The sequence below is a fragment of the Poecilia mexicana genome, unplaced genomic scaffold (assembly GCF_051168715.1).
Source record: "Poecilia mexicana isolate PSO_F unplaced genomic scaffold, ASM5116871v1 scaffold_21, whole genome shotgun sequence".
NCBI lineage: Eukaryota > Metazoa > Chordata > Actinopteri > Cyprinodontiformes > Poeciliidae > Poecilia > Poecilia mexicana.
This window is the reverse complement of record NW_028263390.1, coordinates 3386144-3408958: the sequence shown is the minus strand read 5'-3', so window position 1 is coordinate 3408958 and position 22815 is coordinate 3386144. Positions and strand designations below refer to the sequence as shown.

The following is a 22815-nucleotide window of genomic DNA, read 5'->3' as shown; positions in this document are numbered from 1 at the left end:
TTTGTCAGTTTTTGTAAATCAGCTCAGGTACTGCCTACGCTCCTGCCTAATGTCTTCCACTGAAGTCAGCAGGATGCCTCAGCTGCTATGCTTCACAGCAGGGATAACAGTCTGTGGATCACAGGCACAGCACGCTGCGGCATGTCAGAGATGTTCGGCTTTTTCCCACTACAAATGGAGACTTCTGCAAAAAAAGAGGCTTCCTCACAGCTTCCAAAAGTTTAGATCGTTTGAAGGAAACGGCGGTTGCTGAATGTTTGTCACAGCAGCTAATTTTAACAGGGCTTTTGGTCGTCATTATCTGTGGGAAATCAGAAATAAAAAAAAAAATGCTCACCAATATGTCGATGCATTACATGGAGTCTGTCAAACTCTACTTGTGGATGTTAGAGAATGGGTAGAAGCTAATAAAGTAGAAATCGTTTTTTGGCAGTGTAAAAATTTAATATTCTGACAACTAAATAAAATATCCATAAATATTCATTTCATGCTGCAGTATGTAAATGTAAAATAAAAATTTAAATAACTGTCACTATATCCTGACGGAATAACACAAAGACTGATAAAGTGTGAGAAAAAAATTGAGCTCCCCCTAATACACTGCACCTGGTCAAAACAACCAATTAGAGCCAAGGAGAGGGTCTTACCCTGTCAATCACACCCTCTAACTTTTCAAACATATTATACACCAACCTTCAGATCAGCAGCTCCTTTGTGGCTAAGCGCTGGAATTGAACCTACAACCTACTGGTTGTAAGATAACTACTCTACCCAATGAGCCACAGTCACCTGGTTGATGCATCACAAAACTCAATCACTGGACTTGCAATGATGTTCTCATGAAAGGCTTGGCTGTAGTTTCTAGCGTTACAAACACAGGGGTCTATTAAGTTTGTTCCCCAAAGAAGTACAGAAGAACTATAAGATTTGTAAACAGCTGTAAACAGTTCAAAGTTCACAATGTTTCACAGCAGAGAGGCTGAAAGCAGAAAAGGACAACAAATAATTTTTGCTGTACTCTGAAAAGTCCTAAATCCCTGAATTAAGCAGACATGTTCTGGTCATGTTACAGAAATTAGTCTCCTTTTCATTGCCTTCCTTTGACTTCATTTTAAACATCTAAAATGAAAAATAGCTCATTTTTAGTCTCGTTCTCTCAGTAACGACGTCCACACAGAACAGTGTAGCTTCTAATTGAAAAGTCTTTAAAGCAGGGAAGCTGCATGATTCTGTCCTTTTTTTGTAATTGGATCTTTGTTAGTTGCAATTCACTGCATCTACTCTTCCTGGGGTCTACTCATTGAACATAACTAAAAACACATAGCATAAATAGACAGCAAAATAAATTCACAATAAAAGTAACTCCAAAAATAGACAAATCCAAAATAGAGGTCATAGATCAAAACAAACGAGTTATACTGTAATGAAAATATGATAGGAAAGGACATTCACTTCAATATGTCAAGCAATACATATACGAAAAAAAAAAACCATGCATTAAGAAGAATCATTCAGAATGAAACCTGACAGTGGTATATCTGCACATTTAGAACAACTATTGAGTTCTTTCAGCAGGGTTTACTCTACAGTTGGAGTCTATGTGGGCTTCAGTAGCCATACAACTCCCAAAGAGAGAGTTAGAATCCTGAGTTTGTTTTGTTGTCTTCCTATCAGATCGAGGTAGAGAACCTAAAGAAGGCCATCCAGTCAACGTGAAGCGTCGTGTCCCATCAACAGCCAGCCTCAAGCTCAGCTGCCAGTCTGCCGAGGAGGAAGGAGAGAAGGAGATGGTGGACTGGCGGCTGGACGAATGAAGAGAAGGTGGACACCACAAACCACCTTCCTCAGCAATCTTCAAAAACAAACTCTTCCTATATTTGTACAACTTTTTGCACATATCTTTTTTTTTTCAAGCTAGGTGTAATTAAATGACAGTTGTATGTTTCTCTCTCTTTTGGATTTTTGTTAATTTGCCAACACAAAAATAGAAAAAAAAAACGAGGCCTTACTTCAAACTACTGTGCTGGACGGTTCAGCCTCTCCTGCTCTCCGCTCATTTCCGCGGTGACGAGGTTTGCTCTCAGTACTACTGACTCTGTACAAAGCAGGGGCTGCCTCTCCTCATCTAACTTCCTTTCTCTCATTGTTTTATGCTGCACACATAATTCCATTGTTCTTAAGCAAGATTGCATGAGATGTTTGATTTGAGTTAACATCTTGGGATTCGAATGATTTCTTTCTTCTAACGGCAGCTGCCTCTTTGTGGCTGTGGAGCTTTATGATTTTTTCTTCTTCTGTTTTTTTATATGTTTTCTAACATTTCTATCCAGGGTAACACTACTGTGCCTGTTTAAACAACAAAACAACAAAAAAGTATATTAAATGTTTAAAATGGGATCTGGAAGATTTGCAGCATGATTATTGTATATGTATATTTTTAAATCGATGGACTTGTCAAATTATATATATTGGGCCTTTTTCTGTGCTGGTCTCTTCTATTTTTGTCACTCTTTCACTGGGATTGTTCTAATAGCTATAATATATAAATATATATGACACAGACATGCAAAAAAAATCTCATGCAAAGCTGGAAAGAATAAAGAAGGTGTTGGAATGTCTTTTCAACATGGCTGCTGCACCGCTCATCTCTTTGATTCAAAGGGAATCATCTGATCTGAATGGACTCTTGTCTTCCTGCTGGGTGATTTCAGCTGCTGGTGGCTCCTCCCACATTCTACTTTGGTGTGTGGACACTCATCTCGGCCTGAAGATAGATTGATTCTAGGAATGATTCTCCCACTTTGTTTCTCTTCCTTTTTAGAAATCAGGAGGAGTGATCAAACTTTTTTCTTTTTTCAGTTTTTCTGGAAAACAAACTGTGAAATTAGTGAATTAGGCTTTTTTCCCCCCATGGCCGATGCAGATTTCTAGTTTTTCTTAAAGGTCTGACCTTCCAATTTTTAATTTTCACACTTTTTTTTTTTACCCCCAATGTTCTGAGAAATATACAACATGGGATGGAAGCAAACTGTGCTCTTGACTGTCTAGTGGGATGCTAGTTTTGAATCCAACAAGATTATCTCCATTTGTATGTCAAAGCAAATGTCTAGGAGATCTTAGATCAGGGGGAAATTCTTAATTTTTGGAACATTTTTAATAAACGGAGAAACAAAATTCTTTTTTTTTTGTTTTGTTTTGGACCCGCCAGTCTGAGCTGAAATTGCCAAATTCTGATGATTTCTGTCAAAAATACAATTTTAAGCATTTCCATTGTTTTCACTGAGGTACTGGTGAATAAGAATCATTTTACAAAATAAACCTAACATGAAAATTTAAATCACAGCCTGAATCCCTGGATGAGGGAATCAGGCTGTGACTGAAAATATACCAAAATAAACCCCACACGCGAATCAAGAAATATACCTTGTGACTTTCAGTTCAAGGAGCAAGATGATCCACTTCCACTAAATTAATACAGCTTATCAATACAATTATAATGTAACCCATAGAATTTGATTATTTTTGTGACCAGAAATGTTTCCAGAGGTAGGAAAGTTTTTTCAGCTAGCTGGCCAGCAGTTGTGAAAAGGGTAAATGTTAGGGTTTACTGTCTTTGCAATAAACTGGGCCATGTCTAATGAAAATGTCTAAAGAAAATTCTAGTTGCCTGTGAATTACTTTGTACTCCACTGCTGTTCAAATGTCAGATTAACATGATGACAAATCTTTGCAAAAACTTTTTCTTTTAATAAAATTTGTGAGTCCAAGGCTGGGAATAGAAAATCCAGACCCATGTAATCAGATATTGAGTTATTTTGCTCCAAATACTCACGGTGTGATTTTTAATCTTTATCATTCTCAAGTAAAATGTTTCTTCTTGTAAAATTTCACAGCTGTCTTAAAGTGTTACTTTATTTTGAACTCAGAATTATGCTCTCTGGAGTGCTTTATAACCAAGTGAAGTCTGACCCCACACAGTTCAGCCATGCAATGCAAAAGTCCCTGCCAGTAAACAATTTTGTGCAACACAACTGGAAAAAGAATAACAATATGACTTGGAAAAGAGAATCTGTGATTTTTGGGGTGAGTTATTCTGCAGCTCTAATTTACTGCTGGAACAGAAAACTAACTTACACTTGTTATACATTCCACTGTTTGACACAAGGAAAATAAGCAATCTGCACCCTCTATTGTCATGTCCCAGCAAATTCCGTTTACAGAAGTTGTATCTTTGCATGAGCTGAGATTCTTTGCAGAAATGAATAAATATCATCTCTATTTCCTGTCCAGACTCCTCTTGATTTTGTTAGGTTGCATGTCAGATTTTCACGGACTTGGGTCCTCCAGGTATTTTCATGCACGAAATCTCATTTGAAATATTGAGTGAAAAGTATCGACTTTAAACACTGGCAGGGAGTTTCTGAGAAAATATATTGAGTCATGTGTTTCAGCATTTATGGCATCTGATCTGCTGTTTGAACTGGAGGTTATTTTAGCACTCTTGGACCCCTTATGATATAAAGAAAGTCTATTATTTTGGATGCATCAACGTGATACAAGTAAATCTAGACTTGGGGTTTATTTTGAACAGAAAAAAACATCTTTATGAAGATGGACTGATAAACTAATGCACCACAGAGCTCTAATATAACATAAACCTCAGGGCTTATTCAATATACTTGCGTTACTACAAGAAAACACTGCTGATATTTTGTGCCAAAGTGCTCAAAGCACTTTGGCCAAAACATCAAATAAAAAATTTCTTGAGTGGGATTTGAACCCACACCTCCATCAGGAGACCAGAAACCTCTCCAGGAAGTCAGGGGTAAAGCCTTGAGTCTGGCGCCTTCAACCACTCGGCCATCCTGACCTGTGTTGCTGTTCGCTTACAAGGTACAAAGGAACTGGGCCTGAACTTGAGGGCTTATTTAATGTACTTTGAGTTCTACAAGAAAACACTGCTGATATTTTTGGCCAAGATGCTAAGAGTACATAAAGGCCTCTTATCAATAGCATTCAAACATGACAGCAAGTCTTTCAACTAGGTTGATGGAATTACTACAACAGTTCAGTTGACACCAATGCAGAGAAGGTTGAATCACTAGTTTGTCATATGCTACAACATAAAACTGACGATACTTTTGGCCAATGTGTTATGAGTACATGTAGGCCTCTATCAATAGCATGCAAACACAACAGCAAGTATTTCAACTAGGTTGATGGAATTACTACAACAGTTCACCAAGTGCTGTGCCACATACCCCCATCAAGAACATAAAGTCAACTTAGAAACACCCAACGTGGGACTTGAACCCACGACCCTGAGATTAAAAGTCTCATGCTCTACCAACTGAGCTAGCTGGGCTCGATGACAAACTATTCATTCGCCAGCACCAATGCAGAGAAGGTTGAATCACTAGTTTGTCATGCTACAACATAAAACTGATGATACTTTTGGCCAATGTGTTATGAGTACATGTAGGCCTCTATCAATAGCATGCAAACACAGCAAGTCTTTCAACTAGGTTGATGGAATTACTACAACAGTTCACCAAGTGCTGTGCCACATACCCCCATCAAGAACATAATGTCAACTTAAAAACGCCCAACGTGGGGCTCGAACCCACGACCCTGAGATTAAGAGTCTCATGCTCTACCGACTGAGCTAGCCGGGCTTGGTGCTGAACTGCTCATTCGACAGCTCTAATGCAGGCAAACTTGATTCCGTAGCTACATAAGGGGCGCCGATTTAGATCGGCATTCTGCTGAGGTTTTCCGTATAACTGGTCTTACGTGAAATATTAAATGCTGTCAGACCAAAAAAGAATCTTGTGCACATGGAAAGCACAATCAATTTTGCCACGGCACGTACAAAGAAAGACTTGACTCACCGTGAAATTTGCTCTAGAGATCAATCAAATAAATATGTCAAGAGTGGGATTCGAACCCACGCCTCCATCAGGAGACCAGAAACCTCTCCAGGAAGTAAGGGGTAATGCCTTGAGTCTGGCGCCTTCGACCGCTCGGCCATCCTGACCTGTGTTGCTGTTCCCTTACAAGGTACAAAGTAACTGGGCCTGAACTTGAGGGCTTATTTAATGTACTTTGAGCTCTACAAGAAAACACTGCTGATATTTTTGGCCAAGATGCTAAGAGTACATAAAGGCCTCTATCCATAGCATTCAAACATGACAGCAAGTCTTTCAACTAGGTTGATGGAATTACTACAACAGTTCACCAAGTGCTGTGCCACATACCCCTAACAAGAACATAAAGCCAACTTAGAAATGCCCAACGTGGGGCTCGAACCCACGACCCTGAGATTAAAAGTCTCATGCTCTACCAACTGAGCTAGCTGGGCTTGATGACAAACTATTCATTCGCCAGCACCAATGCAGAGAAGGTTGAATCACTAGTTTGTCATGCTACAACATAAAACTGACGATACTTTTGGCCAATGTGTTATGAGTACATGTAGGCCTCTATCAATAGCATGCAAACACAACAGCAAGTCTTTCAACTAGGTTGATGGAATTACTACAACAGTTCACCAAGTGCTGTGCCACATACCCCTATCAAGAACATAATGTCAACTTAAAAACGCCCAACGTGGGGCTCGAACCCACGACCCTGAGATTAAGAGTCTCATGCTCTACCGACTGAGCTAGCCGGGCTTGGTGCTGAACTGCTCATTCGACAGCTCTAATGCAGGCAAACTTGATTCCGTAGCTACATAAGGGGCGCCGATTTAGATCGGCATTCTGCTGAGGTTTTCCGTATAACTGGTCTTACGTGAAATATTAAATGCTGTCAGACCAAAAAAGAATCTTGTGCACATGGAAAGCACAATCAATTTTGCCACGGCACGTACAAAGAAAGACTTGACTCACCGTGAAATTTGCTCTAGAGATCAATCAAATAAATATGTCAGGAGTGGGATTCGAACCCACGCCTCCATCAGGAGACCAGAAACCTCTCCAGGAAGTAAGGGGTAATGCCTTGAGTCTGGCGCCTTCGACCGCTCGGCCATCCTGACCTGTGTTGCTGTTCCCTTACAAGGTACAAAGTAACTGGGCCTGAACTTGAGGGCTTATTTAATGTACTTTGAGCTCTACAAGAAAACACTGCTGATATTTTTGGCCAAGATGCTAAGAGTACATAAAGGCCTCTATCCATAGCATTCAAACATGACAGCAAGTCTTTCAACTAGGTTGATGGAATTACTACAACAGTTCACCAAGTGCTGTGCCACATACCCCTAACAAGAACATAAAGCCAACTTAGAAATGCCCAACGTGGGGCTCGAACCCACGACCCTGAGATTAAAAGTCTCATGCTCTACCAACTGAGCTAGCTGGGCTCGATGACAAACTATTCATTCGCCAGCACCAATGCAGAGAAGGTTGAATCACTAGTTTGTCATATGCTACAACATAAAACTGACGATACTTTTGGCCAATGTGTTATGAGTACATGTAGGCCTCTATCAATAGCATGCAAACACAACAACAAGTCTTTCAACTAGGTTGATGGAATTACTACAACAGTTCACCAAGTGCTGTGCCACATACCCCCATCAAGAACATAATGTCAACTTAAAAACGCCCAACGTGGGGCTCGAACCCACGACCCTGAGATTAAGAGTCTCATGCTATACCGACTGAGCTAGCCGGGCTTGGTGCTGAACTGCTCATTCGACAGCTCTAATGCAGGCAAACTTGATTCCGTAGCTACATAAGGGGCGCCGATTTAGATCGGCATTCTGCTGAGGTTTTCCGTATAACTGGTCTTACGTGAAATATTAAATGCTGTCAGACCAAAAAAGAATCTTGTGCACATGGAAAGCACAATCAATTTTGCCACGGCACGTACAAAGAAAGACTTGACTCACCGTGAAATTTGCTCTAGAGATCAATCAAATAAATATGTCAGGAGTGGGATTTGAACCCACTCCTCCATCAGGAGACCAGAAACCTCTCCAGGAAGTAAGGGGTAATGCCTTGAGTCTGGCGCCTTCAACCGCTCGGCCATCCTGACCTATGTTTCTGTTCCCTTACAAGGTACAAAGTAACTGGGCCTGAACTTGAGGGCTTATTTAATGTACTTTGAGCTCTACAAGAAAACACTGCTGATATTTTTGGCCAAGATGCTAAGAGTACATAAAGGCCTCTATCCATAGCATTCAAACATGACAGCAAGTCTTTCAACTAGGTTGATGGAATTACTACAACAGGTCAGTTGTTGGGGGTATGTGCTGTGCCACATACCGCCAACAAGAACATAAAGCCAACTTAGAAACACCCAACGTGGGACTTGAACCCATGACCCTGAGATTAAAAGTCTCATGCTCTACCAACTGAGCTAGCTGGGCTCGATGACAAACTATTCATTCGCCAGCACCAATGCAGAGAAGGTTGAATCACTAGTTTGTCATGCTACAACATAAAACTGACGATACTTTTGGCCAATGTGTTATGAGTACATGTAGGCCTCTATCAATAGCATGCAAACACAGCAAGTCTTTCAACTAGGTTGATGGAATTACTACAACAGTTCACCAAGTGCTGTGCCACATACCCCCATCAAGAACATAATGTCAACTTAAAAACGCCCAACGTGGGGCTCGAACCCACGACCCTGAGATTAAGAGTCTCATGCTCTACCGACTGAGCTAGCCGGGCTTGGTGCTGAACTGCTCATTCGACAGCTCTAATGCAGGCAAACTTGATTCCGTAGCTACATAAGGGGCGCCGATTTAGATCGGCATTCTGCTGAGGTTTTCCGTATAACTGGTCTTACGTGAAATATTAAATGCTGTCAGACCAAAAAAGAATCTTGTGCACATGGAAAGCACAATCAATTTTGCCACGGCACGTACAAAGAAAGACTTGACTCACCGTGAAATTTGCTCTAGAGATCAATCAAATAAATATGTCAAGAGTGGGATTTGAACCCACGCCTCCATCAGGAGACCAGAAACCTCTCCAGGAAGTAAGGGGTAATGCCTTGAGTGTGGCGCCTTCGACTGCTCGGCCATCCTGACCTGTGTTGCTGTTCCCTTACAAGGTACAAAGTAACTGGGCCTGAACTTGAGGGCTTATTTAATGTACTTTGAGCTCTACAAGAAAACACTGCTGATATTTTTGGCCAAGATGCTAAGAGTACATAAAGGCCTCTATCCATAGCATTCAAACATGACAGCAAGTCTTTCAACTAGGTTGATGGAATTACTACAACAGTTCACCAAGTGCTGTGCCACATACCCCTAACAAGAACATAAAGCCAACTTAGAAATGCCCAACGTGGGGCTCGAACCCACGACCCTGAGATTAAAAGTCTCATGCTCTACCAACTGAGCTAGCTGGGCTCGATGACAAACTATTCATTCGCCAGCACCAATGCAGAGAAGGTTGAATCACTAGTTTGTCATATGCTACAACATAAAACTGACGATACTTTTGGCCAATGTGTTATGAGTACATGTAGGCCTCTATCAATAGCATGCAAACACAACAGCAAGTCTTTCAACTAGGTTGATGGAATTACTACAACAGTTCAAGTGCTGTGCCACATACCCCCATCAAGAACATAATGTCAACTTAAAAACGCCCAACGTGGGGCTCGAACCCACGACCCTGAGATTAAGAGTCTCATGCTCTACCGACTGAGCTAGCCGGGCTTGGTGCTGAACTGCTCATTCGACAGCTCTAATGCAGGCAAACTTGATTCCGTAGCTACATAAGGGGCGCCGATTTAGATCGGCATTCTGCTGAGGTTTTCCGTATAACTGGTCTTACGTGAAATATTAAATGCTGTCAGACCAAAAAAGAATCTTGTGCACATGGAAAGCACAATCAATTTTGCCACGGCACGTACAAAGAAAGACTTGACTCACCGTGAAATTTGCTCTAGAGATCAATCAAATAAATATGTCAGGAGTGGGATTCGAACCCACGCCTCCATCAGGAGACCAGAAACCTCTCCAGGAAGTAAGGGGTAATGCCTTGAGTCTGGCGCCTTCAACCGCTCGGCCATCCTGACCTGTGTTGCTGTTCCCTTAAAAGGTACAAAGTAACTGGGCCTGAACTTGAGGGCTTATTTAATGTACTTTGAGCTCTACAAGAAAACACTGCTGATATTTTTGGCCAAGATGCTAAGAGTACATAAAGGCCTCTATCCATAGCATTCAAACATGACAGCAAGTCTTTCAACTAGGTTGATGGAATTACTACAACAGTTCACCAAGTGCTGTGCCACATACCCCTAACAAGAACATAAAGCCAACTTAGAAATGCCCAACGTGGGGCTCGAACCCACGACCCTGAGATTAAAAGTCTCATGCTCTACCAACTGAGCTAGCTGGGCTTGATGACAAACTATTCATTCGCCAGCACCAATGCAGAGAAGGTTGAATCACTAGTTTGTCATATGCTACAACATAAAACTGACGATACTTTTGGCCAATGTGTTATGAGTACATGTAGGCCTCTATCAATAGCATGCAAACACAGCAAGTCTTTCAACTAGGTTGATGGAATTACTACAACAGTTCACCAAGTGCTGTGCCACATACCCCCATCAAGAACATAATGTCAACTTAAAAACGCCCAATGTGGGGCTCGAACCCACGACCCTGAGATTAAGAGTCTCATGCTCTACCGACTGAGCTAGCCGGGCTTGGTGCTGAACTGCTCATTCGACAGCTCTAATGCAGGCAAACTTGATTCCGTAGCTACATAAGGGGCGCCGATTTAGATCGGCATTCTGCTGAGGTTTTCCGTATAACTGGTCTTACGTGAAATATTAAATGCTGTCAGACCAAAAAAGAATCTTTTGCACATGGAAAGCACAATCAATTTTGCCACGGCACGTACAAAGAAAGACTTGACTCACCGTGAAATTTGCTCTAGAGATCAATCAAATAAATATGTCAAGAGAGGGATTTGAACCCACGCCTCCATCAGGAGACCAGAAACCTCTCCAGGAAGTAAGGGGTAATGCCTTGAGTCTGGCGCCTTCGACCGCTCGGCCATCCTGACCTGTGTTGCTGTTCCCTTACAAGGTACAAAGTAACTGGGCCTGAACTTGAGGGCTTATTTAATGTACTTTGAGCTCTACAAGAAAACACTGCTGATATTTTTGGCCAAGATGCTAAGAGTACATAAAGGCCTCTATCCATAGCATTCAAACATGACAGCAAGTCTTTCAACTAGGTTGATGGAATTACTACAACAGTTCACCAAGTGCTGTGCCACATACCCCTAACAAGAACATAAAGCCAACTTAGAAATGCCCAACGTGGGGCTTGAACCCACGACCCTGAGATTAAAAGTCTCATGCTCTACCAACTGAGCTAGCTGGGCTTGATGACAAACTATTCATTCGCCAGCACCAATGCAGAGAAGGTTGAATCACTAGTTTGTCATATGCTACAACATAAAACTGACGATACTTTTGGCCAATGTGTTATGAGTACATGTAGGCCTCTATCAATAGCATGCAAACACAACAGCAAGTCTTTCAACTAGGTTGATGGAATTACTACAACAGTTCACCAAGTGCTGTGCCACATACCCCCATCAAGAACATAATGTCAACTTAAAAACGCCCAACGTGGGGCTCGAACCCACGACCCTGAGATTAAGAGTCTCATGCTCTACCGACTGAGCTAGCCGGGCTTGGTGCTGAACTGCTCATTCGACAGCTCTAATGCAGGCAAACTTGATTCCGTAGCTACATAAGGGGCGCCGATTTAGATCGGCATTTTGCTGAGGTTTTCCGTATAACTGGTCTTACGTGAAATATTAAATGCTGTCAGACCAAAAAAGAATCTTGTGCACATGGAAAGCACAATCAATTTTGCCACGGCACGTACAAAGAAAGACTTGACTCACCGTGAAATTTGCTCTAGAGATCAATCAAATAAATATGTCAGGAGTGGGATTCGAACCCACGCCTCCATCAGGAGACCAGAAACCTCTCCAGGAAGTAAGGGGTAATGCCTTGAGTCTGGCGCCTTCGACCGCTCGGCCATCCTGACCTGTGTTGCTGTTCCCTTACAAGGTACAAAGTAACTGGGCCTGAACTTGAGGGCTTATTTAATGTACTTTGAGCTCTACAAGAAAACACTGCTGATATTTTTGGCCAAGATGCTAAGAGTACATAAAGGCCTCTATCCATAGCATTCAAACATGACAGCAAGTCTTTCAACTAGGTTGATGGAATTACTACAACAGTTCACCAAGTGCTGTGCCACATACCCCTAACAAGAACATAAAGCCAACTTAGAAATGCCCAACGTGGGGCTCGAACCCACGACCCTGAGATTAAAAGTCTCATGCTCTACCAACTGAGCTAGCTGGGCTCGATGACAAACTATTCATTCGCCAGCACCAATGCAGAGAAGGTTGAATCACTAGTTTGTCATATGCTACAACATAAAACTGACGATACTTTTGGCCAATGTGTTATGAGTACATGTAGGCCTCTATCAATAGCATGCAAACACAACAGCAAGTCTTTCAACTAGGTTGATGGAATTACTACAACAGTTCACCAAGTGCTGTGCCACATACCCCCATCAAGAACATAATGTCAACTTAAAAACGCCCAACGTGGGGCTCGAACCCACGACCCTGAGATTAAGAGTCTCATGCTCTACCGACTGAGCTAGCCGGGCTTGGTGCTGAACTGCTCATTCGACAGCTCTAATGCAGGCAAACTTGATTCCGTAGCTACATAAGGGGCGCCGATTTAGATCGGCATTCTGCTGAGGTTTTCCGTATAACTGGTCTTACGTGAAATATTAAATGCTGTCAGACCAAAAAAGAATCTTGTGCACATGGAAAGCACAATCAATTTTGCCACGGCACGTACAAAGAAAGACTTGACTCACTGTGAAATTTGCTCTAGAGATCAATCAAATAAGTCAGGAGTGGGATTCGAACCCACGCCTCCATCAGGAGACCAGAAACCTCTCCAGGAAGTAAGGGGTAAAGCCTTGAGTCTGGCGCCTTCGACCGCTCGGCCATCCTGACCTGTGTTGCTGTTCCCTTACAAGGTACAAAGTAACTGGGCCTGAACTTGAGGGCTTATTAATGTACTTTGAGCTCTACAAGAAAACACTGCTGATATTTTTGGCCAAGATGCTAAGAGTACATAAAGGCCTCTATCCATAGCATTCAAACATGACAGCAAGTCTTTCAACTAGGTTGATGGAATTACTACAACAGTTCAGTTGTTGGGGGTATGTGCTGTGCCACATACCGCCAACAAGAACATAAAGCCAACTTAGAAACACCCAATGTGGGACTTGAACCCACGACCCTGAGATTAAAAGTCTCATGCTCTACCAACTGAGCTAGCTGGGCTCGATGACAAACTATTCATTCGCCAGCACCAATGCAGAGAAGGTTGAATCACTAGTTTGTCATATGCTACAACATAAAACTGACGATACTTTTGGCCAATGTGTTATGAGTACATGTAGGCCTCTATCAATAGCATGCAAACACAACAGCAAGTCTTTCAACTAGGTTGATGGAATTACTACAACAGTTCACCAAGTGCTGTGCCACATACCCCCATCAAGAACATAATGTCAACTTAAAAACACCCAACGTGGGGCTTGAACCCACGACCCTGAGATTAAGAGTCTCATGCTCTACCGACTGAGCTAGCCGGGCTTGGTGCTGAACTGCTCATTCGACAGCTCTAATGCAGGCAAACTTGATTCCGTAGCTACATAAGGGGCGCCGATTTAGATCGGCATTCTGCTGAGGTTTTCCGTATAACTGGTCTTACGTGAAATATTAAATGCTGTCAGACCAAAAAAGAATCTTGTGCACATGGAAAGCACAATCAATTTTGCCACGGCACGTACAAAGAAAGACTTGACTCACCGTGAAATTTGCTCTAGAGATCAATCAAATAAATATGTCAGGAGTGGGATTCGAACCCACGCCTCCATCAGGAGACCAGAAACCTCTCCAGGAAGTAAGGAGTAATGCCTTGAGTCTGGCGCCTTCGACCGCTCGGCCATCCTGACCTGTGTTGCTGTTCCCTTACAAGGTACAAAGGAACTGGGCCTGAACTTGAGGGCTTATTTAATGTACTTTGAGCTCTACAAGAAAACACTGCTGATATTTTTGGCCAAGATGCTACGAGTAACTATAGGCCTCTATCAATAGCATTCAAACATGACAGCAAGTCTTTCAACTAGGTTGATGGAATTACTACAACAGTTCAGTTGTTGCGGGTATGTGCTGTGCCACATACCCCAACAAGAACATAAAGCCAACTTAGAAACACCCAACGTGGGACTTGAACCCACGACCCTGAGATTAAAAGTCTCATGCTCTACCAACTGAGCTAGCTGGGCTCGATGACAACCTATTCATTCGCCAGCACCAATGCAGAGAAGGTTGAATCACTAGTTTGTCATGCTACAACATAAAACTGACGATACTTTTGGCCAATGTGTTATGAGTACATGTAGGCCTCTATCAATAGCATGCAAACACAACAGCAAGTCTTTCAACTAGGTTGATGGAATTACTACAACAGTTCACCAAGTGCTGTGCCACATACCCCCATCAAGAACATAATGTCAATTTGAAAATGCCCAATGTGGGGCTCAAACCCACGACCCTGAGATTAAGAGTCTTATGCTCTACCGACTGAGCTAGCCAGGCTTGGTGCTGAACTGCTCATTCGACAGCTCTAATGCAGGCAAACTTGATTCCGTAGCTACATAAGGGGCGCCGATTTAGATCGGCATTTTGCTGAGGTTTTCCGTATAACTGGTCTTACGTGAAATATTAAATGCTGTCAGACCAAAAAAGAATCTTGTGCACATGGAAAGCACAATCAATTTTGCCACGGCACGTACAAAGAAAGACTTGACTCACCGTGAAATTTGCTCTAGAGATCAATCAAATAAATATGTCAGGAGTGGGATTCGAACCCACGCCTCCATCAGGAGACCAGAAACCTCTCCAGGAAGTAAGGGGTAATGCCTTGAGTCTGGCGCCTTCGACCGCTCGGCCATCCTGACCTGTGTTGCTGTTCCCTTACAAGGTACAAAGTAACTGGGCCTGAACTTGAGGGCTTATTTAATGTACTTTGAGCTCTACAAGAAAACACTGCTGATATTTTTGGCCAAGATGCTAAGAGTACATAAAGGCCTCTATCCATAGCATTCAAACATGACAGCAAGTCTTTCAACTAGGTTGATGGAATTACTACAACAGTTCACCAAGTGCTGTGCCACATACCCCTAACAAGAACATAAAGCCAACTTAGAAATGCCCAACGTGGGGCTCGAACCCACGACCCTGAGATTAAAAGTCTCATGCTCTACCAACTGAGCTAGCTGGGCTCGATGACAAACTATTCATTCGCCAGCACCAATGCAGAGAAGGTTGAATCACTAGTTTGTCATATGCTACAACATAAAACTGACGATACTTTTGGCCAATGTGTTATGAGTACATGTAGGCCTCTATCAATAGCATGCAAACACAACAGCAAGTCTTTCAACTAGGTTGATGGAATTACTACAACAGTTCACCAAGTGCTGTGCCACATACCCCCATCAAGAACATAATGTCAACTTAAAAACGCCCAACGTGGGGCTCGAACCCACGACCCTGAGATTAAGAGTCTCATGCTCTACCGACTGAGCTAGCCGGGCTTGGTGCTGAACTGCTCATTCGACAGCTCTAATGCAGGCAAACTTGATTCCGTAGCTACATAAGGGGCGCCGATTTAGATCGGCATTCTGCTGAGGTTTTCCGTATAACTGGTCTTACGTGAAATATTAAATGCTGTCAGACCAAAAAAGAATCTTGTGCACATGGAAAGCACAATCAATTTTGCCACGGCACGTACAAAGAAAGACTTGACTCACTGTGAAATTTGCTCTAGAGATCAATCAAATAAGTCAGGAGTGGGATTCGAACCCACGCCTCCATCAGGAGACCAGAAACCTCTCCAGGAAGTAAGGGGTAAAGCCTTGAGTCTGGCGCCTTCGACCGCTCGGCCATCCTGACCTGTGTTGCTGTTCCCTTACAAGGTACAAAGTAACTGGGCCTGAACTTGAGGGCTTATTTAATGTACTTTGAGCTCTACAAGAAAACACTGCTGATATTTTTGGCCAAGATGCTAAGAGTACATAAAGGCCTCTATCCATAGCATTCAAACATGACAGCAAGTCTTTCAACTAGGTTGATGGAATTACTACAACAGTTCAGTTGTTGGGGGTATGTGCTGTGCCACATACCGCCAACAAGAACATAAAGCCAACTTAGAAACACCCAATGTGGGACTTGAACCCACGACCCTGAGATTAAAAGTCTCATGCTCTACCAACTGAGCTAGCTGGGCTCGATGACAAACTATTCATTCGCCAGCACCAATGCAGAGAAGGTTGAATCACTAGTTTGTCATATGCTACAACATAAAACTGACGATACTTTTGGCCAATGTGTTATGAGTACATGTAGGCCTCTATCAATAGCATGCAAACACAACAGCAAGTCTTTCAACTAGGTTGATGGAATTACTACAACAGTTCACCAAGTGCTGTGCCACATACCCCCATCAAGAACATAATGTCAACTTAAAAACACCCAACGTGGGGCTTGAACCCACGACCCTGAGATTAAGAGTCTCATGCTCTACCGACTGAGCTAGCCGGGCTTGGTGCTGAACTGCTCATTCGACAGCTCTAATGCAGGCAAACTTGATTCCGTAGCTACATAAGGGGCGCCGATTTAGATCGGCATTCTGCTGAGGTTTTCCGTATAACTGGTCTTACGTGAAATATTAAATGCTGTCAGACCAAAAAAGAATCTTGTGCACATGGAAAGCACAATCAATTTTGCCACGGCACGTACAAAGAAAGACTTGACTCACCGTGAAATTTGCTCTAGAGATCAATCAAATAAATATGTCAGGAGTGGGATTCGAACCCACGCCTCCATCAGGAGACCAGAAACCTCTCCAGGAAGTAAGGAGTAATGCCTTGAGTCTGGCGCCTTCGACCGCTCGGCCATCCTGACCTGTGTTGCTGTTCCCTTACAAGGTACAAAGGAACTGGGCCTGAACTTGAGGGCTTATTTAATGTACTTTGAGCTCTACAAGAAAACACTGCTGATATTTTTGGCCAAGATGCTACGAGTAACTATAGGCCTCTATCAATAGCATTCAAACATGACAGCAAGTCTTTCAACTAGGTTGATGGAATTACTACAACAGTTCAGTTGTTGCGGGTATGTGCTGTGCCACATACCCCAACAAGAACATAAAGCCAACTTAGAAACACCCAACGTGGGACTTGAACCCACGACCCTGAGATTAAAAGTCTCATGCTCTACCAACTGAGCTAGCTGGGCTCGATGACAACCTATTCATTCGCCAGCACCAATGCAGAGAAGGTTGAATCACTAGTTTGTCATGCTACAACATAAAACTGACGATACTTTTGGCCAATGTGTTATGAGTACATGTAGGCCTCTATCAATAGCATGCAAACACAACAGCAAGTCTTTCAACTAGGTTGATGGAATTACTACAACAGTTCACCAAGTGCTGTGCCACATACCCCCATCAAGAACATAATGTCAATTTGAAAATGCCCAATGTGGGGCTCAAACCCACGACCCTGAGATTAAGAGTCTTATGCTCTACCGACTGAGCTAGCCAGGCTTGGTGCTGAACTGCTCATTCGACAGCTCTAATGCAGGCAAACTTGATTCCGTAGCTACATAAGGGGCGCCGATTTAGATCGGCATTTTGCTGAGGTTTTCCGTATAACTGGTCTTACGTGAAATATTAAATGCTGTCAGACCAAAAAAGAATCTTGTGCACATGGAAAGCACAATCAATTTTGCCACGGCACGTACAAAGAAAGACTTGACTCACCGTGAAATTTGCTCTAGAGATCAATCAAATAAATATGTCAGGAGTGGGATTCGAACCCACGCCTCCATCAGGAGACCAGAAACCTCTCCAGGAAGTAAGGGGTAATGCCTTGAGTCTGGCGCCTTCGACCGCTCGGCCATCCTGACCTGTGTTGCTGTTCCCTTACAAGGTACAAAGTAACTGGGCCTGAACTTGAGGGCTTATTTAATGTACTTTGAGCTCTACAAGAAAACACTGCTGATATTTTTGGCCAAGATGCTAAGAGTACATAAAGGCCTCTATCCATAGCATTCAAACATGACAGCAAGTCTTTCAACTAGGTTGATGGAATTACTACAACAGTTCACCAAGTGCTGTGCCACATACCCCTAACAAGAACATAAAGCCAACTTAGAAATGCCCAACGTGGGGCTCGAACCCACGACCCTGAGATTAAAAGTCTCATGCTCTACCAACTGAGCTAGCTGGGCTCGATGACAAACTATTCATTCGCCAGCACCAATGCAGAGAAGGTTGAATCACTAGTTTGTCATATGCTACAACATAAAACTGACGATACTTTTGGCCAATGTGTTATGAGTACATGTAGGCCTCTATCAATAGCATGCAAACACAACAGCAAGTCTTTCAACTAGGTTGATGGAATTACTACAACAGTTCACCAAGTGCTGTGCCACATACCCCCATCAAGAACATAATGTCAACTTAAAAACGCCCAACGTGGGGCTCGAACCCACGACCCTGAGATTAAGAGTCTCATGCTCTACCGACTGAGCTAGCCGGGCTTGGTGCTGAACTGCTCATTCGACAGCTCTAATGCAGGCAAACTTGATTCCGTAGCTACATAAGGGGCGCCGATTTAGATCGGCATTCTGCTGAGGTTTTCCGTATAACTGGTCTTACGTGAAATATTAAATGCTGTCAGACCAAAAAAGAATCTTGTGCACATGGAAAGCACAATCAATTTTGCCACGGCACGTACAAAGAAAGACTTGACTCACTGTGAAATTTGCTCTAGAGATCAATCAAATAAGTCAGGAGTGGGATTCGAACCCACGCCTCCATCAGGAGACCAGAAACCTCTCCAGGAAGTAAGGGGTAAAGCCTTGAGTCTGGCGCCTTCGACCGCTCGGCCATCCTGACCTGTGTTGCTGTTCCCTTACAAGGTACAAAGTAACTGGGCCTGAACTTGAGGGCTTATTTAATGTACTTTGAGCTCTACAAGAAAACACTGCTGATATTTTTGGCCAAGATGCTAAGAGTACATAAAGGCCTCTATCCATAGCATTCAAACATGACAGCAAGTCTTTCAACTAGGTTGATGGAATTACTACAACAGTTCAGTTGTTGGGGGTATGTGCTGTGCCACATACCGCCAACAAGAACATAAAGCCAACTTAGAAACACCCAATGTGGGACTTGAACCCACGACCCTGAGATTAAAAGTCTCATGCTCTACCAACTGAGCTAGCTGGGCTCGATGACAAACTATTCATTCGCCAGCACCAATGCAGAGAAGGTTGAATCACTAGTTTGTCATGCTACAACATAAAACTGACGATACTTTTGGCCAATGTGTTATGAGTACATGTAGGCCTCTATCAATAGCATGCAAACACAGCAAGTCTTTCAACTAGGTTGATGGAATTACTACAACAGTTCACCAAGTGCTGTGCCACATACCCCCATCAAGAACATAATGTCAACTTAAAAACGCCCAACGTGGGGCTCGAACCCACGACCCTGAGATTAAGAGTCTCATGCTCTACCGACTGAGCTAGCCGGGCTTGGTGCTGAACTGCTCATTCGACAGCTCTAATGCAGGCAAACTTGATTCCGTAGCTACATAAGGGGCGCCGATTTAGATCGGCATTCTGCTGAGGTTTTCCGTATAACTGGTCTTACGTGAAATATTAAATGCTGTCAGACCAAAAAAGAATCTTGTGCACATGGAAAGCACAATCAATTTTGCCACGGCACGTACAAAGAAAGACTTGACTCACCGTGAAATTTGCTCTAGAGATCAATCAAATAAATATGTCAGGAGTGGGATTCGAACCCACGCCTCCATCAGGAGACCAGAAACCTCTCCAGGAAGTAAGGAGTAATGCCTTGAGTCTGGCGCCTTCGACCGCTCGGCCATCCTGACCTGTGTTGCTGTTCCCTTACAAGGTACAAAGGAACTGGGCCTGAACTTGAGGGCTTATTTAATGTACTTTGAGCTCTACAAGAAAACACTGCTGATATTTTTGGCCAAGATGCTACGAGTAACTATAGGCCTCTATCAATAGCATTCAAACATGACAGCAAGTCTTTCAACTAGGTTGATGGAATTACTACAACAGTTCAGTTGTTGCGGGTATGTGCTGTGCCACATACCCCAACAAGAACATAAAGCCAACTTAGAAACACCCAACGTGGGACTTGAACCCACGACCCTGAGATTAAAAGTCTCATGCTCTACCAACTGAGCTAGCTGGGCTCGATGACAACCTATTCATTCGCCAGCACCAATGCAGAGAAGGTTGAATCACTAGTTTGTCATATGCTACAACATAAAACTGACGATACTTTTGGCCAATGTGTTATGAGTACATGTAGGCCTCTATCAATAGCATGCAAACACAACAGCAAGTCTTTCAACTAGGTTGATGGAATTACTACAACAGTTCACCAAGTGCTGTGCCACATACCCCCATCAAGAACATAATGTCAACTTAAAAACGCCCAACATGGGGCTCGAACCCACGACCCTGAGATTAAGAGTCTTATGCTCTACCGACTGAGCTAGCCAGGCTTGGTGCCAAACTGCTCATTCGCCAGCACTAATGCAGGCAAACTTGATTCCGTAGCTACATAAGTGGCGCCGATGTAGATCGGCATTCTGCTGAGGTTTTCCGTATAACTGGTCTTACGTGAAATATTAAATACTGTCAGACCAAAAAAGAATCTTGTGCACATGGAAAGCACAATCAATTTTGCCACGGCACGTACACAGAAAGACTTGACTCACCGTGAAATTTGCTCTAGAGATCAATCAAATAAATATGTCAGGAGTGGGATTTGAACACACGCCTCCATCAGGAGACCAGAAACCTCTCCAGGAAGTAAGGGGTAAAGCCTTGAGTCTGGCGCCTTCGACCGCTCGGCCATCCTGACCTGTGTTGCTGTTCCCTTACAAGGTACAAAGTAACTGGGCCTGAACTTGAGGGCTTATTTAATGTACTTTGAGCTCTACAAGAAAACACTGCTGATATTTTTGGCCAAGATGCTAAGAGTACATAAAGGCCTCTATCAATAGCATTCAAACATGACAGCAAGTCTTTCAACTAGGTTGATGGAATTACTACAACAGTTCACCAAGTGCTGTGCCACATACCCCTAACAAGAACATAAAGCCAACTTAGAAATGCCCAACGTGGGGCTCGAACCCACGACCCTGAGATTAAAAGTCTCATGCTCTACCAACTGAGCTAGCTGGGCTCGATGACAAACTAATCATTCGCCAGCACCAATGCAGAGAAGGTTGAATCACTAGTTTGTCATGCTACAACATAAAACTGACGATACTTTTGGCCAATGTGTTATGAGTACATGTAGGCCTCTATCAATAGCATGCAAACACAACAGCAAGTCTTTCAACTAGGTTGATGGAATTACTACAACAGTTCACCAAGTGCTGTGCCACATACCCCCATCAAGAACATAATGTCAACTTAAAAACGCCCAATGTGGGGCTCGAACCCACGACCCTGAGATTAAGAGTCTTATGCTCTACCAACTGAGCTAGCTGGGCTCGATGACAACCTATTCATTCGCCAGCACCAATGCAGAGAAGGTTGAATCACTAGTTTGTCATATGCTACAACATAAAACTGACGATACTTTTGGCCAATGTGTTATGAGTACATGTAGGCCTCTATCAATAGCATGCAAACACAACAGCAAGTCTTTCAACTAGGTTGATGGAATTACTACAACAGTTCACCAAGTGCTGTGCCACATACCCCCATCAAGAACATAATGTCAATTTGAAAATGCCCAATGTGGGGCTCAAACCCACGACCCTGAGATTAAGAGTCTTATGCTCTACCGACTGAGCTAGCCAGGCTTGGTGCTGAACTGCTCATTCGACAGCTCTAATGCAGGCAAACTTGATTCCGTAGCTACATAAGGGGCGCCGATTTAGATCGGCATTTTGCTGAGGTTTTCCGTATAACTGGTCTTACGTGAAATATTAAATGCTGTCAGACCAAAAAAGAATCTTGTGCACATGGAAAGCACAATCAATTTTGCCACGGCACGTACAAAGAAAGACTTGACTCACCGTGAAATTTGCTCTAGAGATCAATCAAATAAATATGTCAGGAGTGGGATTCGAACCCACGCCTCCATCAGGAGACCAGAAACCTCTCCAGGAAGTAAGGGGTAATGCCTTGAGTCTGGCGCCTTCGACCGCTCGGCCATCCTGACCTGTGTTGCTGTTCCCTTACAAGGTACAAAGTAACTGGGCCTGAACTTGAGGGCTTATTTAATGTACTTTGAGCTCTACAAGAAAACACTGCTGATATTTTTGGCCAAGATGCTAAGAGTACATAAAGGCCTCTATCCATAGCATTCAAACATGACAGCAAGTCTTTCAACTAGGTTGATGGAATTACTACAACAGTTCACCAAGTGCTGTGCCACATACCCCTAACAAGAACATAAAGCCAACTTAGAAATGCCCAACGTGGGGCTCGAACCCACGACCCTGAGATTAAAAGTCTCATGCTCTACCAACTGAGCTAGCTGGGCTCGATGACAAACTATTCATTCGCCAGCACCAATGCAGAGAAGGTTGAATCACTAGTTTGTCATATGCTACAACATAAAACTGACGATACTTTT

At 43.1% G+C, this 22815-nt stretch overlaps 1 protein-coding gene and 52 non-coding genes across 54 annotated transcripts in view; 1 reads left to right on the top strand and 52 right to left on the bottom strand.

Moving 5' to 3' along the window:
• cd2ap (CD2-associated protein) overlaps positions 1-4285 on the top strand; it is a 53054-nt gene extending 48769 nt beyond the window's left edge. For both annotated transcript variants that reach the window (XM_088002180.1, XM_088002179.1), the window contains exon 19: positions 1675-4285. In XM_088002180.1, the coding sequence (XP_087858306.1) occupies positions 1675-1716 (42 nt within the window). In that variant the 3' untranslated portion in view covers positions 1717-4285. The remainder of the gene's footprint in view (positions 1-1674) is intronic.
• A 1007-nt stretch (positions 4286-5292) lies between these two features.
• On the bottom strand, positions 5293-5365 carry trnak-uuu (transfer RNA lysine (anticodon UUU)). The gene has a single exon. It is a non-coding gene; the product is annotated as a tRNA-Lys (tRNA).
• Positions 5366-5602: 237 nt separating this feature from the next.
• trnak-cuu (transfer RNA lysine (anticodon CUU)) lies at positions 5603-5675 on the bottom strand. The gene has a single exon. It is a non-coding gene; the product is annotated as a tRNA-Lys (tRNA).
• Positions 5676-5926: 251 nt separating this feature from the next.
• Positions 5927-6037, bottom strand: trnal-caa (transfer RNA leucine (anticodon CAA)). The gene is made up of 2 exons: positions 6000-6037; positions 5927-5972 (listed from the first exon to the last, which is right to left on the bottom strand). It is a non-coding gene; the product is annotated as a tRNA-Leu (tRNA).
• A 251-nt stretch (positions 6038-6288) lies between these two features.
• On the bottom strand, positions 6289-6361 carry trnak-uuu (transfer RNA lysine (anticodon UUU)). The gene has a single exon. It is a non-coding gene; the product is annotated as a tRNA-Lys (tRNA).
• Positions 6362-6601: 240 nt separating this feature from the next.
• On the bottom strand, positions 6602-6674 carry trnak-cuu (transfer RNA lysine (anticodon CUU)). The gene has a single exon. It is a non-coding gene; the product is annotated as a tRNA-Lys (tRNA).
• A 251-nt stretch (positions 6675-6925) lies between these two features.
• Positions 6926-7036, bottom strand: trnal-caa (transfer RNA leucine (anticodon CAA)). The gene is made up of 2 exons: positions 6999-7036; positions 6926-6971 (listed from the first exon to the last, which is right to left on the bottom strand). It is a non-coding gene; the product is annotated as a tRNA-Leu (tRNA).
• A 251-nt stretch (positions 7037-7287) lies between these two features.
• On the bottom strand, positions 7288-7360 carry trnak-uuu (transfer RNA lysine (anticodon UUU)). Its single transcript has one exon. It is a non-coding gene; the product is annotated as a tRNA-Lys (tRNA).
• Positions 7361-7602: 242 nt separating this feature from the next.
• Positions 7603-7675, bottom strand: trnak-cuu (transfer RNA lysine (anticodon CUU)). The gene has a single exon. It is a non-coding gene; the product is annotated as a tRNA-Lys (tRNA).
• A 251-nt stretch (positions 7676-7926) lies between these two features.
• Positions 7927-8037, bottom strand: trnal-caa (transfer RNA leucine (anticodon CAA)). Its single transcript has 2 exons — positions 8000-8037; positions 7927-7972 (listed from the first exon to the last, which is right to left on the bottom strand). It is a non-coding gene; the product is annotated as a tRNA-Leu (tRNA).
• A 261-nt stretch (positions 8038-8298) lies between these two features.
• On the bottom strand, positions 8299-8371 carry trnak-uuu (transfer RNA lysine (anticodon UUU)). Its single transcript has one exon. It is a non-coding gene; the product is annotated as a tRNA-Lys (tRNA).
• Positions 8372-8608: 237 nt separating this feature from the next.
• On the bottom strand, positions 8609-8681 carry trnak-cuu (transfer RNA lysine (anticodon CUU)). Its single transcript has one exon. It is a non-coding gene; the product is annotated as a tRNA-Lys (tRNA).
• Positions 8682-9294: 613 nt separating this feature from the next.
• trnak-uuu (transfer RNA lysine (anticodon UUU)) lies at positions 9295-9367 on the bottom strand. Its single transcript has one exon. It is a non-coding gene; the product is annotated as a tRNA-Lys (tRNA).
• A 239-nt stretch (positions 9368-9606) lies between these two features.
• On the bottom strand, positions 9607-9679 carry trnak-cuu (transfer RNA lysine (anticodon CUU)). The gene has a single exon. It is a non-coding gene; the product is annotated as a tRNA-Lys (tRNA).
• A 251-nt stretch (positions 9680-9930) lies between these two features.
• On the bottom strand, positions 9931-10041 carry trnal-caa (transfer RNA leucine (anticodon CAA)). Its single transcript has 2 exons — positions 10004-10041; positions 9931-9976 (listed from the first exon to the last, which is right to left on the bottom strand). It is a non-coding gene; the product is annotated as a tRNA-Leu (tRNA).
• A 251-nt stretch (positions 10042-10292) lies between these two features.
• trnak-uuu (transfer RNA lysine (anticodon UUU)) lies at positions 10293-10365 on the bottom strand. The gene has a single exon. It is a non-coding gene; the product is annotated as a tRNA-Lys (tRNA).
• Positions 10366-10604: 239 nt separating this feature from the next.
• On the bottom strand, positions 10605-10677 carry trnak-cuu (transfer RNA lysine (anticodon CUU)). Its single transcript has one exon. It is a non-coding gene; the product is annotated as a tRNA-Lys (tRNA).
• A 251-nt stretch (positions 10678-10928) lies between these two features.
• Positions 10929-11039, bottom strand: trnal-caa (transfer RNA leucine (anticodon CAA)). The gene is made up of 2 exons: positions 11002-11039; positions 10929-10974 (listed from the first exon to the last, which is right to left on the bottom strand). It is a non-coding gene; the product is annotated as a tRNA-Leu (tRNA).
• A 251-nt stretch (positions 11040-11290) lies between these two features.
• Positions 11291-11363, bottom strand: trnak-uuu (transfer RNA lysine (anticodon UUU)). Its single transcript has one exon. It is a non-coding gene; the product is annotated as a tRNA-Lys (tRNA).
• Positions 11364-11605: 242 nt separating this feature from the next.
• trnak-cuu (transfer RNA lysine (anticodon CUU)) lies at positions 11606-11678 on the bottom strand. The gene has a single exon. It is a non-coding gene; the product is annotated as a tRNA-Lys (tRNA).
• A 251-nt stretch (positions 11679-11929) lies between these two features.
• trnal-caa (transfer RNA leucine (anticodon CAA)) lies at positions 11930-12040 on the bottom strand. Its single transcript has 2 exons — positions 12003-12040; positions 11930-11975 (listed from the first exon to the last, which is right to left on the bottom strand). It is a non-coding gene; the product is annotated as a tRNA-Leu (tRNA).
• Positions 12041-12291: 251 nt separating this feature from the next.
• Positions 12292-12364, bottom strand: trnak-uuu (transfer RNA lysine (anticodon UUU)). The gene has a single exon. It is a non-coding gene; the product is annotated as a tRNA-Lys (tRNA).
• Positions 12365-12606: 242 nt separating this feature from the next.
• Positions 12607-12679, bottom strand: trnak-cuu (transfer RNA lysine (anticodon CUU)). The gene has a single exon. It is a non-coding gene; the product is annotated as a tRNA-Lys (tRNA).
• A 247-nt stretch (positions 12680-12926) lies between these two features.
• trnal-caa (transfer RNA leucine (anticodon CAA)) lies at positions 12927-13037 on the bottom strand. Its single transcript has 2 exons — positions 13000-13037; positions 12927-12972 (listed from the first exon to the last, which is right to left on the bottom strand). It is a non-coding gene; the product is annotated as a tRNA-Leu (tRNA).
• A 260-nt stretch (positions 13038-13297) lies between these two features.
• Positions 13298-13370, bottom strand: trnak-uuu (transfer RNA lysine (anticodon UUU)). The gene has a single exon. It is a non-coding gene; the product is annotated as a tRNA-Lys (tRNA).
• Positions 13371-13612: 242 nt separating this feature from the next.
• trnak-cuu (transfer RNA lysine (anticodon CUU)) lies at positions 13613-13685 on the bottom strand. Its single transcript has one exon. It is a non-coding gene; the product is annotated as a tRNA-Lys (tRNA).
• A 251-nt stretch (positions 13686-13936) lies between these two features.
• On the bottom strand, positions 13937-14047 carry trnal-caa (transfer RNA leucine (anticodon CAA)). Its single transcript has 2 exons — positions 14010-14047; positions 13937-13982 (listed from the first exon to the last, which is right to left on the bottom strand). It is a non-coding gene; the product is annotated as a tRNA-Leu (tRNA).
• Positions 14048-14307: 260 nt separating this feature from the next.
• Positions 14308-14380, bottom strand: trnak-uuu (transfer RNA lysine (anticodon UUU)). Its single transcript has one exon. It is a non-coding gene; the product is annotated as a tRNA-Lys (tRNA).
• A 240-nt stretch (positions 14381-14620) lies between these two features.
• Positions 14621-14693, bottom strand: trnak-cuu (transfer RNA lysine (anticodon CUU)). Its single transcript has one exon. It is a non-coding gene; the product is annotated as a tRNA-Lys (tRNA).
• Positions 14694-14944: 251 nt separating this feature from the next.
• On the bottom strand, positions 14945-15055 carry trnal-caa (transfer RNA leucine (anticodon CAA)). The gene is made up of 2 exons: positions 15018-15055; positions 14945-14990 (listed from the first exon to the last, which is right to left on the bottom strand). It is a non-coding gene; the product is annotated as a tRNA-Leu (tRNA).
• A 251-nt stretch (positions 15056-15306) lies between these two features.
• Positions 15307-15379, bottom strand: trnak-uuu (transfer RNA lysine (anticodon UUU)). Its single transcript has one exon. It is a non-coding gene; the product is annotated as a tRNA-Lys (tRNA).
• Positions 15380-15621: 242 nt separating this feature from the next.
• Positions 15622-15694, bottom strand: trnak-cuu (transfer RNA lysine (anticodon CUU)). Its single transcript has one exon. It is a non-coding gene; the product is annotated as a tRNA-Lys (tRNA).
• Positions 15695-15941: 247 nt separating this feature from the next.
• On the bottom strand, positions 15942-16052 carry trnal-caa (transfer RNA leucine (anticodon CAA)). Its single transcript has 2 exons — positions 16015-16052; positions 15942-15987 (listed from the first exon to the last, which is right to left on the bottom strand). It is a non-coding gene; the product is annotated as a tRNA-Leu (tRNA).
• A 261-nt stretch (positions 16053-16313) lies between these two features.
• Positions 16314-16386, bottom strand: trnak-uuu (transfer RNA lysine (anticodon UUU)). Its single transcript has one exon. It is a non-coding gene; the product is annotated as a tRNA-Lys (tRNA).
• Positions 16387-16628: 242 nt separating this feature from the next.
• Positions 16629-16701, bottom strand: trnak-cuu (transfer RNA lysine (anticodon CUU)). The gene has a single exon. It is a non-coding gene; the product is annotated as a tRNA-Lys (tRNA).
• A 251-nt stretch (positions 16702-16952) lies between these two features.
• Positions 16953-17063, bottom strand: trnal-caa (transfer RNA leucine (anticodon CAA)). The gene is made up of 2 exons: positions 17026-17063; positions 16953-16998 (listed from the first exon to the last, which is right to left on the bottom strand). It is a non-coding gene; the product is annotated as a tRNA-Leu (tRNA).
• Positions 17064-17323: 260 nt separating this feature from the next.
• Positions 17324-17396, bottom strand: trnak-uuu (transfer RNA lysine (anticodon UUU)). Its single transcript has one exon. It is a non-coding gene; the product is annotated as a tRNA-Lys (tRNA).
• Positions 17397-17636: 240 nt separating this feature from the next.
• On the bottom strand, positions 17637-17709 carry trnak-cuu (transfer RNA lysine (anticodon CUU)). The gene has a single exon. It is a non-coding gene; the product is annotated as a tRNA-Lys (tRNA).
• Positions 17710-17960: 251 nt separating this feature from the next.
• Positions 17961-18071, bottom strand: trnal-caa (transfer RNA leucine (anticodon CAA)). Its single transcript has 2 exons — positions 18034-18071; positions 17961-18006 (listed from the first exon to the last, which is right to left on the bottom strand). It is a non-coding gene; the product is annotated as a tRNA-Leu (tRNA).
• A 251-nt stretch (positions 18072-18322) lies between these two features.
• trnak-uuu (transfer RNA lysine (anticodon UUU)) lies at positions 18323-18395 on the bottom strand. The gene has a single exon. It is a non-coding gene; the product is annotated as a tRNA-Lys (tRNA).
• Positions 18396-18637: 242 nt separating this feature from the next.
• trnak-cuu (transfer RNA lysine (anticodon CUU)) lies at positions 18638-18710 on the bottom strand. The gene has a single exon. It is a non-coding gene; the product is annotated as a tRNA-Lys (tRNA).
• Positions 18711-18957: 247 nt separating this feature from the next.
• On the bottom strand, positions 18958-19068 carry trnal-caa (transfer RNA leucine (anticodon CAA)). The gene is made up of 2 exons: positions 19031-19068; positions 18958-19003 (listed from the first exon to the last, which is right to left on the bottom strand). It is a non-coding gene; the product is annotated as a tRNA-Leu (tRNA).
• A 261-nt stretch (positions 19069-19329) lies between these two features.
• On the bottom strand, positions 19330-19402 carry trnak-uuu (transfer RNA lysine (anticodon UUU)). The gene has a single exon. It is a non-coding gene; the product is annotated as a tRNA-Lys (tRNA).
• Positions 19403-19639: 237 nt separating this feature from the next.
• trnak-cuu (transfer RNA lysine (anticodon CUU)) lies at positions 19640-19712 on the bottom strand. Its single transcript has one exon. It is a non-coding gene; the product is annotated as a tRNA-Lys (tRNA).
• A 251-nt stretch (positions 19713-19963) lies between these two features.
• trnal-caa (transfer RNA leucine (anticodon CAA)) lies at positions 19964-20074 on the bottom strand. The gene is made up of 2 exons: positions 20037-20074; positions 19964-20009 (listed from the first exon to the last, which is right to left on the bottom strand). It is a non-coding gene; the product is annotated as a tRNA-Leu (tRNA).
• Positions 20075-20334: 260 nt separating this feature from the next.
• trnak-uuu (transfer RNA lysine (anticodon UUU)) lies at positions 20335-20407 on the bottom strand. The gene has a single exon. It is a non-coding gene; the product is annotated as a tRNA-Lys (tRNA).
• Positions 20408-20649: 242 nt separating this feature from the next.
• trnak-cuu (transfer RNA lysine (anticodon CUU)) lies at positions 20650-20722 on the bottom strand. The gene has a single exon. It is a non-coding gene; the product is annotated as a tRNA-Lys (tRNA).
• A 251-nt stretch (positions 20723-20973) lies between these two features.
• Positions 20974-21084, bottom strand: trnal-caa (transfer RNA leucine (anticodon CAA)). The gene is made up of 2 exons: positions 21047-21084; positions 20974-21019 (listed from the first exon to the last, which is right to left on the bottom strand). It is a non-coding gene; the product is annotated as a tRNA-Leu (tRNA).
• Positions 21085-21335: 251 nt separating this feature from the next.
• On the bottom strand, positions 21336-21408 carry trnak-uuu (transfer RNA lysine (anticodon UUU)). The gene has a single exon. It is a non-coding gene; the product is annotated as a tRNA-Lys (tRNA).
• A 240-nt stretch (positions 21409-21648) lies between these two features.
• trnak-cuu (transfer RNA lysine (anticodon CUU)) lies at positions 21649-21721 on the bottom strand. The gene has a single exon. It is a non-coding gene; the product is annotated as a tRNA-Lys (tRNA).
• Positions 21722-21963: 242 nt separating this feature from the next.
• On the bottom strand, positions 21964-22036 carry trnak-cuu (transfer RNA lysine (anticodon CUU)). Its single transcript has one exon. It is a non-coding gene; the product is annotated as a tRNA-Lys (tRNA).
• Positions 22037-22287: 251 nt separating this feature from the next.
• Positions 22288-22398, bottom strand: trnal-caa (transfer RNA leucine (anticodon CAA)). Its single transcript has 2 exons — positions 22361-22398; positions 22288-22333 (listed from the first exon to the last, which is right to left on the bottom strand). It is a non-coding gene; the product is annotated as a tRNA-Leu (tRNA).
• A 251-nt stretch (positions 22399-22649) lies between these two features.
• Positions 22650-22722, bottom strand: trnak-uuu (transfer RNA lysine (anticodon UUU)). The gene has a single exon. It is a non-coding gene; the product is annotated as a tRNA-Lys (tRNA).
• Positions 22723-22815: the final 93 nt, after the last annotated feature.